This window comes from Mastomys coucha, unplaced genomic scaffold (assembly GCF_008632895.1).
Source record: "Mastomys coucha isolate ucsf_1 unplaced genomic scaffold, UCSF_Mcou_1 pScaffold5, whole genome shotgun sequence".
NCBI lineage: Eukaryota > Metazoa > Chordata > Mammalia > Rodentia > Muridae > Mastomys > Mastomys coucha.
Genome location: NW_022196911.1, coordinates 93,778,992 through 93,790,073, shown reverse-complemented (window position 1 = coordinate 93,790,073; position 11,082 = coordinate 93,778,992). Strand labels below are relative to the sequence as shown.

Below are 11,082 nucleotides of genomic sequence, written 5' to 3'. Positions count from 1 at the left end.
GTAACTCCCTTGGCTGGCCTCCAACTCAGGGATCCACCTGCTTCTGTCTCCTGAGTGCTGGGATTAAAGGCAAGTGGTGGGAGACTCGTGGTATTTTTAGAACACACATAAGCTGGGCATGTAACCCCAGCACTCAAGCAGGAAGGACCAGTCTGATGCCAAACTTGGCTCATGTGGCACAACAAGTGTCACGTGAGATGGTTCAGCAGTTACGAGTGCACACTGCACATGCTGAGGACCTGGGTTCAGTTCTCAATGTCCACAGGCAATCCAGAGTTGCCTGTAAACTATAGTTCTAGAAACTTCCAGGGCCCATTCTGGCCTCTTAGAGCAACAGACACACACAGCGTGGTACACAGGCACACAGGCAAGCAAACACTCCGTAAAAACAGATCTTGAAAGATGAAAAAAGGGGGCTGGCGAGATGGCTCAGTGGATAAGAGCACCGACTGCTCTTCCAAAGGTCCTGAGTTCGGATCCCAGCAACCACATGGTGGCTCACAACCACCCATAATGAGACCTGACGTCCTCTTCTGGTGCGTCTGAAAACAGCTACAGAGTATTAAACCGAGCCAGTGGGGCTGGAGTGAGCGGGCACCGGACGCGGGGCTGTCCTAAGCTCAATTCCCACATGTTCAGATCCCAGAAACCACATGACGGCTCACGGTCATCTGTACAGCTACAATGTACTCATATACATAAAATAAAATTAAAAAAAAAAAGATGAAAAAAAGCTATGGATAAATGTGGCTTTTAAAATCAAACTCAAGAATTAGGACCACAGAGAAGGCTTAGTGGTTAGAATTAGGACCACGGAGAAGGCTCAGTGGTTAGGAACACACGCTGCTCTTCCAAGGGACTCCAGTTTAGTTCCTCTAGCATTCATTCTTGTGAAGTGGCTTCACAACCTCATAGAATCCAGTGCCAAGGGATTCCACACCTTTGGCTGACCCGAGAGAGCACCCCACACAAGTGGCATAGAAACACATGCACATAAATAAAAACAAATCTTTATAATTAAGAAATTTGAAGGATTGTCTATAATGAGCCCGCTTCCTGACCTTTAACTCTGGGAAGGGAATGAAAATTTATAATTATTTACCTCTTTATTTCTATTCTGTCTGTCTGTCTGTCTGTCTGTCTGTCTGTCTGTCTGTCTGTCTGTCTGTCCCGTCCGTCCATCCATCCATCCATCCATCCATCCATCCATCCATCTATCCATCCATCTATCCATCCATCCAAGGTCTCACTGTGTTGTCTAGGTGACCTTGAATTCTTAACATATTTCCTGCTTCAGCCTACAGGGCATTAAGTTACAGATATGTTTCACATATACCCCACAACTAATTACTATTTATCGATCAGGCTCAGACACTGAAGACTAAAACTAATTTATTGCATAGAATGTGGGTTATTTTTAGCAGACAGACAAGCAAAGGATTCTCGCCTGGAGCAAAGGTGTCTGCATAGTTTATGGTTTCCCTGTCCTGTGGATCATGAGTGTCAGTATGAACCCAGAGTTTATGGTTTGCCTGTCCTGTGGGTCATGAGTGTCAGTGTGAACCCAGAGTTTATGGTTTCCCTGTCCTGTGGGTCATGAGTGTCAGTGTGGACCCAGAGTTTATGGTTTCCCTGTCCTGTGGGTCATGAGTGTCAGTGTGAACCCAGCAAGGCTTGGCTCCACCTCTGCCTCTCTCCTGCCCAGGAAAGTCTCTAAGAGAGTCCCAGATCTAATGCTCTACAAACCCCTTAGACCTGGGGACAGCAACTGAACTTCCTTTCTTTTCCCCATTTCTTGCTTTCTTTAAGGGACCCTGAAGATTAACCCTGAGACCCCATGCATTTGAGGTGAGTACTCCACCAGCAAGAGACACCCCTGGTCCTTGATTTACAGAGTGAAGAAAAGAGCTGTGTATTGTGCCTGGTTCATAAGGGGGGAAAAGACACAAAGTTGAGGCTGCATGTGTAGACATGTAGACTAGAAGGAAGGCTCGCACTAAGCGAGCCCCCGCTAAAGCGTTTCTCATCCATTAAAGTCCTCAGGGCTCTGAAGCACACACCAACGTTGCAAATGTAAGGGCTCTTGCCCCCATAGCAGAGGGCCGGGGCAAGCCTTCAGTGAGAACAGAATTATAACAAGATATGTGATTCCCTCTCTTCCCCCTCACCTGAAGATGAACCTCATGACCTCCACAGGTCCTAAATCCACATTCTGTCACTGAGCTGTACCCCAGGCTCTTCATGTCCCTTCTCTACTCACAACATAGAGCAGATAACCCTGCCTTGAACACTCCTGCCGACACATCACTAAGCATGCACTTGGCACTTCCCAAGCTTCCCAGAAGGCGGGAGCCCGGCGTGCCGGAGCGGGGCACGTGTCTCTCTCACTCTCCTGCCTTACACAGGACGGAGGTAGACTTCACATCCCCAAGCAAACAGGACCAGTCCAGGAAAATAGGCACTTGGTTTTCAACTGCTCTGGCTGGTTAAAGTCCACTTTGTCTGAAGTGATTTCTCCAGGGAAGCCAGTCTCCATCTCTCTAAGACAAGTCTGACCTTCAGAATTGACCACTAGTCATTAGGTGCTAAACTGGGAAGGGATGAGCCACACGTAAGGAGGCTATTTTGGAACCAAAATACAGTGTGGCTCTGAACAGCAGCTTTCTCAGAGACTGATGCTGGGGGTTGGCTCAACTTAGCCACGGTTCTGCTGGGGTTGAAAGTTCCCTCAGGGTTCTGGGACACAGCCATGCCCAGTGTCCTCAGACTTAGGGACTGGTAAGACCTTCTGAGTTTGAGGGATATGTCTCAGTCAGTACCTCAGTAAGCCAGGAAGTGAGCTGATGATGCTGAATCTTAGGCCCCAGTCCAGGGGTGCCAATCTGGAGTGCTGGGGAAACAGAAGCCTGAGTTTTCACTCAGTGCCCAGATGACAGATGGGGATCCCCTGTGTATGTGGGAAACTGAACCTGGGTCCTTGTGGAGGCTAGGCACTCTTCCTCGGAGCTATGTAGCCCAGCTGACTGTTCAGGGCTCTGATAGAGTCAGTCTCTGGTCACACTCACTAAAACCAAGAGAAAGACTTCCAGCTTTGACACTTCTCAGCTCAGGCTTCGGCTGCTCGGGAAGCCCAAGTCGGAGAACCAGGGCAATCAGCTAATTGGCTCCCTGAAGTGGCTGCTAAGTTAGATGTTATCTGTAGTGCAGGGACCTTGGCCACTGTAGGGTTTTGTTACCAGAACTCCTCAGGCATTTAATGTGTCCAGTGTCCACTAACAGGGTGCAGGAAGGTAGGTGAAAGAGACTGGGTGTCAGAACTCTCTGGAAACCTTCCAAACAAGTAAGGCAGGGATGACTAGGGCTTGCTTGTCTCCTCCAAACTAACCTGGTAAATCCACGAATGAATGTCCCAAAGGTCCACGGGAGGCATCTCAAGACACAAAGCCACATGACTCCAGGTCTGGGAGCCATTCCAGTTCCCTAATCACCCAAGGCCACACCACTCCCCCTCTTTCAATTTGGGGCACTCCGGACACACCCTCCTACCCTTCATGTGGTCTGAGCCAGAAAGGAAACTCCGGGGCATGAGCTAAGCCCAGACTGGAAGAGGGCAACTGTAACTGGCTTTCCTGGGGGCCAAGGAGGTTTTAAAACCTTCTGAGGCAGGCCCTCTAGCCCATGAGAAGGCGTGTCATCAGGGTGTTCTTTTTAAACTTCATCTCAACAACTGGGTTGCAAAACCCACTTGGTTAGCCAAATGTTTTGGGAGCCAAAACATTTTTTATGAAACAAGAATAGAAAATACTGAATGAACTCTCCAAGCCCCCCCCCACACACACCAAAAAAACCCAGTTTCATGCTTCTTCTTCATGGTGCGCAGGAGGGGACTCTGGGCCCTGTGCGCAATCTATCACTAAACTCAGGCCTCTTTTAAGAAGTTTTCTTTAGCCGGTGGTGGCGCACGCCTTTAATCCCAACACTTGGGAGGCAGAGGCAGGTGAATTTCTGAGTTCTAGGCCAGCCTGGTCTACAGAGTGAGTTCTAGGACAGCCAGGGCTATACAGAGAAACCCTGTCTCGGAAAAACAACAAAAATAAAACAAAAGTTTTCTTTTTTGTTTCGTGTGCATGGAAAAGAGTATGCATGTATGTGCACGTGTGTGTGTGTGTGTGTGTTTTATTATAAAGTCCAGGATGGCTTCAAACTCTTGCTCATGCCTCAGCCTCGAGTGGCTCTGAATTCACTCTCTTGCCTCGGCCTCCCAAAGTGGGAGTGAAGTGACTCTCTTGCCTCGGCCTCCCAAATGGTGGGGTTACAGGCATGTGCCACTAAATAAAGGAAAGATTTCTTCAAGACAGGTGGCAGAATAAGAAAGCTACCACCCCGCAAGAGGGTGCTTCTGTATTTATGGAAGCCACCTGACCCTCCACGCTAGCTATCCTGGGGGCACAACCCAGCGAGCTATAAGACTTGTCCAGCAGCAGAATGGAGAGAGATATGGACCTTAGAGGGTGTGCACAAGGTGAGCCATCTGAATCGGGATCCTGTCTTCCCCATCCCCAGTCCCTCAGCCCAGAGTGACACAGGGCAAACTGGTAGAGCCTTTTGTGTTACAGACATAAAGGTGTCCACCTGCCTCGTCCATCATTTAAAGAAATCTGTTGCAGGTGGCGGAGCATGTTCTAGAACTCGGCGTTCAGGCTCACGCACATGCTCTGTGATGTCACTCCCAGCAGCATGTACTCCCACATACTCCAAATCAGGCCCCTGCAAACCTAGAGCCACACAAGCTGCTGGTCTGTGGCTATGGAAAGGAGGAACCGAGGCTCTTCTCCAGCCCCAGCTGTTCTACAGAACCACACAGATATGTCACTCCACCACGCACTCTCCACGCCTGTCTAACAACCAGACACCAATGACCAGTCCCTGACTGGGCCTGAAAGAGCCCGGAGGGTTGTAGGGCCTGTGGGCAAAGCCCGCTGGGTTTTCACACAGGAAGGAAGAGCAAACTGAGGTGGGAGGCGGGCGAGGGAGGGCGGAAATGACTGCTGTGTTAGCACCCAGAGGCAGACTGGAGGCTCAACCCCCAACCTCAGCTTTGATCCTGGTGCTCTAAAAACAAGCATGTAATCTGCACTCTGACCCCCACCCTCACCATGCCCAGGGAATGGGGTCTGCTCCAGAGAATGGGAGGTGACTGGTGACTTAGATACTCCGTGTGTGTGTGTGTGTGTGTGTGTGTGTGTGTGTGTGTGTGTGTGTGTGTGTGTGTGTGTGTGTGTATGTGTGTGTGTGTCTGCCCGCCTGTCTCTAAAAGGGCAGTCTCTTTAAGGAGGAAATGCCATTTGGGCAGAGTGCCTACCAAAGAGGGAGAACAAAGAAAAGGCCCTCGGGTAACTCAACTTCTCCCATGCCTCTGGTCAGGCTCGGGCTTTTGCTGAGTCTGGCAGAGGGGAGCTTGGGCATCAGGGGCGGGATGGGGTCTCACATTGCTGATCTGGTCCTGGGTCTTCTTGATTCTCTGCAGCTCAGGCGTGTCTGCCACCACGCTGAAGCCTTTGCCCTTATTCTTCTCAAACTCCTCCTTGTAGCGCACCTGGAGGCCAAGAGGAAAGAGAGAGCCTGGGGTCAGGTGGAACGTGAAGATAGGCTTGCCTGGCCTGAGACCCTTGCCCAGAACCCCCAACACAATGCAGAAGCCTAAGCCAGAAAGTGTCAGAGCAAATAATAACCCCATTAAGAAAGACCTATCTAGAGGGGTCTGAAGGGAGGCCACACTCTGAATGTCCATAAAGAAGCAGTATCTTATGGAGGGAGAGATGGCTCAATGGTTACGAGTCCTAGCTGCTCTTTCCAGAGGACCTGCAATAATGACTTAGAACACAACAGAAAGAAAACAAGGATAGAGCCACTTCTCAGAATCTTGACATCAGAATACACCAGAAGAGAGCATTTGCTGGGCACGGTGGTGTACGCAGTGAACACGGACGTGTTGGCTGCTGTGTACTGGGCTTGCAAAAGACTTGCAACCTACTCGTGCCAATTCTATCCACTGCCTGGGAGTGAACTGTCTCTAGATATCTGCTGCATTGACTTGGACCTAGACTTTTTTTTTTTTAAAGATTTATTTATTATTATACATAAGTACACTGTAGCTGTCTTCAGACACACCAGAAGAGAGCATCAGATCTCATTACAGGTAGTTGTGAGCCACCACGTGGTTGCTGGGATTTGAACTCACGACCTTCGTTCGGAAGGGCAGTCGGTGCTCATACCCGCTGAGCCATCATCTCACCAGCCCCAGGAGCTAGACTGTTAATTTTATTTGCTGTGAGTTATTTCCCTTTTCCTAAAGTGGGGCACGTGAATAAACTGTACATTCAAAACAGACACCAGATTGCCCACCTCTCTGTGACAAGTAACCCAGGTCCAATTCCTAGCACCACATTGGCAACTCACAATCATCTGTAACTCCAGCTCTACAGGGTCTAAGGCCCTCTTAGAGTCTCTGAGGGTGCAGGACACACATGGTGCATAGCATATAAGCAAGACACCAGAACACATAAACATTAATTAATTGCTAGGTGGCGGCGGCACATGCCTTTAATCCCAGAGTTCCAAAATAGCCAGAGACAACTACAGAGAGAAACTCTGTCTTGAAAAACCAGCAGGGGAAAAAAAAAGCCAAAAGAAGTTTTAATTAAAAAGGTCATTTCCACAAAAAAATAAAAAACAAAAAACAAAAAGGTGGTGGTGATGCACGCCTTTAATTCCAGCACTTGAGAGGCAGAGGCAGGCGGATTTCTGAGTTCGAGGCCAGCCTGGTCTACAGAGTGAGTTCCAGGACAGCCAGGGCTACACAGAGAAACCCTGCCTTAAAAAAGAAGAAGAAGAAAGCCGGGCGGTGGTGGCGCACGTCTTTAATCCTAGCACTTGGAAGGCAGAGGCAGGCGGATTTCTGAGTTCGAGGCCAGCCTGGTCTACAAAGTGAGTGCCAGGACAGCCAAGGCTACATAGAGAAACCCTGTCTCAAAAAAAAAACAAAAAAAAAAAAAAAAAAAAAAAAAAAAAAAAAAAAAAAAAAAAAAAAAAAAAAAAGAAGAAGAAGAAGAAGAAGAAGAAGAAGAAGAAGAAGAAGAAGAAGAAGAAGAAACAACCTGTCTTAAAAAATAAAAACAAGCAAGCAAACAAAAAAAGTTATTTCCAGGCTGGAGAGATGACTCAGTGGTTAAGAGCACTGACTGCTCTTCCAAAGGTCCTGAGTTCAAGTCCCAGCAACCACACGGTGGCTCACAACCACCCACCCATAATGAGATCTGACGCCCTGTTCTGGAGTGTCTGAAAACAGCTACAGTGCACTTACATACAGCTACAGTGTACTTACATACGTAAAATAAATAAATCAATCATAAAAAGTCACTTTTTTTTTTTTATAAAAAGGTCATTCCTACTGCCTGAGGTCACATGGCTTAGCAGTAAATGTCCGGAGGCGTCAGGATGCCTGGCTCCTAACCCTACACTCCTGCCTACAACTATAAAAAAAAAAAAAAAAAAAAAAAAAAAAAAAACGCCCTTGCCAAATCTGAGTGTCAGTCAGTAGCCTGCAGCCCAGCCAGGACATGGCTGGACTCACCAAGAGCGTGGGGGAATTTTAAAGCAACTAACTGAGCAAAGGATGTGCCAAAGGACAAAGCCGCTGCCCAAGAGAGCGGAGAGCCCATCAGTAAGCCTTTGACAAGCCAGAATAGCTTCCTGGCGCATGCCAAGCAGGCCTCGGAGAGTAAGTACAGGAGAGGGAGTTCTGCACGGCAAGAACCCCAGAACAGAGGTCCAGGCTCTGAGGAGAGCCCCACCATACACTGCTGCCCTGCTCTCCTGAGAACTCTATGAACAACAAGAGGCATGCAGGGTACACTACAGAAGGGACTTCCCCAACATGAACAGCTAGCTCATCCTTCTCTGGGGATTTTGGAGAACCGAAGCTGGGAACTGCTTCTTGGCTTTGGCAGCTCACCGTCCACCTCAGTAACCATCTGTTTCAGACCTCACCAGCTGTCTGGTTTTCCTCTACAACGGCTGCACTATCCTGAACCGGGTCAGTCCAGGACACGGGAGCCAGGATGTTGGGAGTTTCCAGAACTCAAAGCTGAGGCATTGGTCTTGGAACTGAGCTACTGCGATGAAGATGCACAGCTTCTGAGCTCTCCTGTCAGACCCTCCAGGGTTAGGATCACAATTTGGGTGGATCTTTCCTCCATTGATGGAGATGGGTTTGGTAGCTCAGGCCTGTAATCCAGGCTGCTAAGTCAGGACATAGTGAGACCAAAAAGATCCAGAGGTTTGAATGTACTTGGTTCATACTAGAAGCCAGAGACTGGGATGTGGACCCCGACTGACACAGGCTTCAACTCCCTTGGAACTACCCAGAGGGTAGCCCATCATCTAGCCTCCTAGGAGGCCATAAACAGCATACAACTACTAAAAAACCCTTAGATAAAAAAAGATATCTTCAAAGAATGGAGATTGCAGGGACCCAGAAGGGTTCCACCCAGCCTCAGTTTCCTGTTAGAAGAGCCATCGTGCTGGGGAGTGGTGGCACACGCCTTTAATCCCAGCGCTTGGGAAGCAGAGGCAGGTGGATTTCTGAGTCCGAGGCCAGCCTGGTCTACAGAGTGAGTTCCAGGACAGACAGGGCTACACAGAGAAACCCTGTCTCGAAAAATGCCAGGTAGTAGTAGTGAACGTCTTTAGTCCCAAAGTTTGGGGGCAAAAACAAGCTGATCTTAGTGAGTTCAACAATCACATCGTGTGTGTGTGTGTGTGTGTGTGTGTGTGTGTGTGTGTGTGTGTGTGTGTGTGTTTGAAGCCAGCCTGGGCTACATTAGACTGTTTCAAAATATGCATATGCACGCACACACATACACACAAGCTGAGCACAGTAACAGTTGCCTATACACTTATGACTAAAGACAGGGACAGGAAGATCATGAGTTTGAAGCAAGCCCAGTTTATACAGTGTGATCAGAGTCTCTCTCTCCTTCATGTCAAAAGGCAGGAGACTTTCCTGGGAACAGAAGGAGCTTGGACTGATAGGCCCAATCTCCAACCCGCTGTGTTATCTTGGGCCAGTAGCTTAACCTCTGAAGCCTCAGGTTACACATCTGTTAAATGGGAAAGCAATGGTGTCAACTATGCTGAGGCAGAAGTGCTGTGCTGCATACCACATGAGGGCGACTATGCTGAACCAATGCCAAGCCCCACTCCCTCCAGTTTCCGGGCTTGGCAAAGGTCAGGTCCCTAATCCAGGGATTGCCATGACAACACTGCAATGACATCAACTGGTTCCCAGGCTTAGGGATAGCCACCCTCCCCACACCCCACCACCCCTGTCATTGGGAAAGGATAATCCATTTCACACTAACAGGAGGCAGAGAAGATGGGGCGGGAGGGGACAGGGAAGCCTGGGTGCCACACAGTGTGGCCACAGGTCCCAAGGCAAGCCAGTGCTCCTCTTGAGGTTGGTGTGTAGGGAAGGAGAACAGGCTGGCTAGTCTCTAAAAGCCCACTCGTTTTGGAGTCCATGACTCCTAATGGCGGTGGGAAATTTTCTTTGAGAGCTATTTATTTATTTATTTATTTTGGCTTTTCCAGACAGGATTTCTCTGTGTAGCCCTGGCTGTCCTGGGACTCACTCTGTAGATCAGGCTGGCCTCAGAAATCCGCCTGCCTCTGCCTCCCAAGCGCTGGGATTAAAGGCATGCGCCACCACGGCCCGAGCTTTATTTTATTCTTTTATTTTGCTAAAAAGGGGTAGCCTAGAGGCCCTCCATCAGGCTCTCCCTTCACCCACCCAAGCGTGGGTGCATTTGGATGGCCCGCCAGCTGTGACAAGGTAGCTGTGGGGTGGCAGGGCCTGCCAGGTCACTCAGGCCTCTTGTCAGTTTGGCCACAACAGGGCCTGAACTTTCGCCAGATGACTCTGTGGCTGCATGGTGCTGCCAGGGCCTCCCTCTCTGGAAATTCCCACAGCAGCATTGGGCGTGATGCCCAGACAGCCAGAATCCATGCAGATCTACCTTTCCTGGGTAGGTTTGATTTTCCTCTCTCGTTTATCCCTGCTGAGAGCAGCCACACAGCAGCGTTTGCCAGATAGAGAAGGAGGAACTGAACGCAGATATATCATCTCTTGACATCCAGCAGAAGAAGCCAGTAGCTTGGCAGCACACAGTAAGACCACGGAGACACGGGCAGGATTGAAATTTCTAGGCCAGCCTGTGCTACAGAGCAAAACACTTAGAGCTCTCTCTCTCTCTTTCTCTCTCTCTCTCTCTCTCTCTCTCTCTCTCTCTCTCTCTCTCTCTCTCTCTCTCTCTCTCTCTCTCTCTCTCTCTCTCTCTCTCTCTCTCTCTCTCTCTCTCTCTCTCTCAAAGGGTGATGGAGGTGGGGGGAGGGAGAGCAGGGGGATGTGCATGCCTCTAATCCCAGGCAGAGGTAGGTGGAGCTCTTTTGAGTTCCAGGCACTCTGGGGCTATATAGCAAGTCCCAGTCAGGAATATGTAGTAAAACTGTCAAAAAAAAAAAAAAAAACCAAAAAAACAGAAACACTCTACCAACCATTTCTACATATGTTGGACCCCTACTGTGTGGCCAATTCCCCTCTGAAAAAGCAACTGGATTTTACATCAGGCCCACAGATGTGAAGAGCTAAGGAAAGATCAGAGCTGGGAGTGGAGGTCAAAGCCATCGCATCCACTTCCTCTCCCTTAGTAGAGAACAGGAAAAGGAAATGTGTTAAGCTCTGACACCATGCCAGGAGTGGCAAACACCTAATACTTACTAATGTTCCCACAGGCAAACCTGAGAAATGATCGCCATTTTATACATGGAGGCCCTGCCCTGTGGCAGGGTCTTAAGACATCCAAGACACAGCCAGAGGTAGTAGTCTGAGATTCAACTTTAGGCTGCTGCTGGTTCTGGCAATAAAACACGGGCTGTAGGGTGGTGGCAGCAGCACCACACACCTTTAATCCCAGCACTCAGGAGGCAGAGGCAGGTGGATTTCTGAGTTCGAGGCCAGCCTGG

General features: G+C 49.2%; 1 protein-coding gene across 1 annotated transcript in view; it reads right to left on the bottom strand.

Moving 5' to 3' along the window:
* The window catches only part of Lasp1 (LIM and SH3 protein 1), a 42,886-nt gene that overhangs the window by 9,676 nt on the left and 22,128 nt on the right, over positions 1-11,082 (bottom strand). The window contains exon 5 of the mRNA XM_031351254.1: positions 5,489-5,596. Coding sequence (XP_031207114.1) covers positions 5,489-5,596 — 108 coding nt within the window. The remainder of the gene's footprint in view (positions 1-5,488; positions 5,597-11,082) is intronic.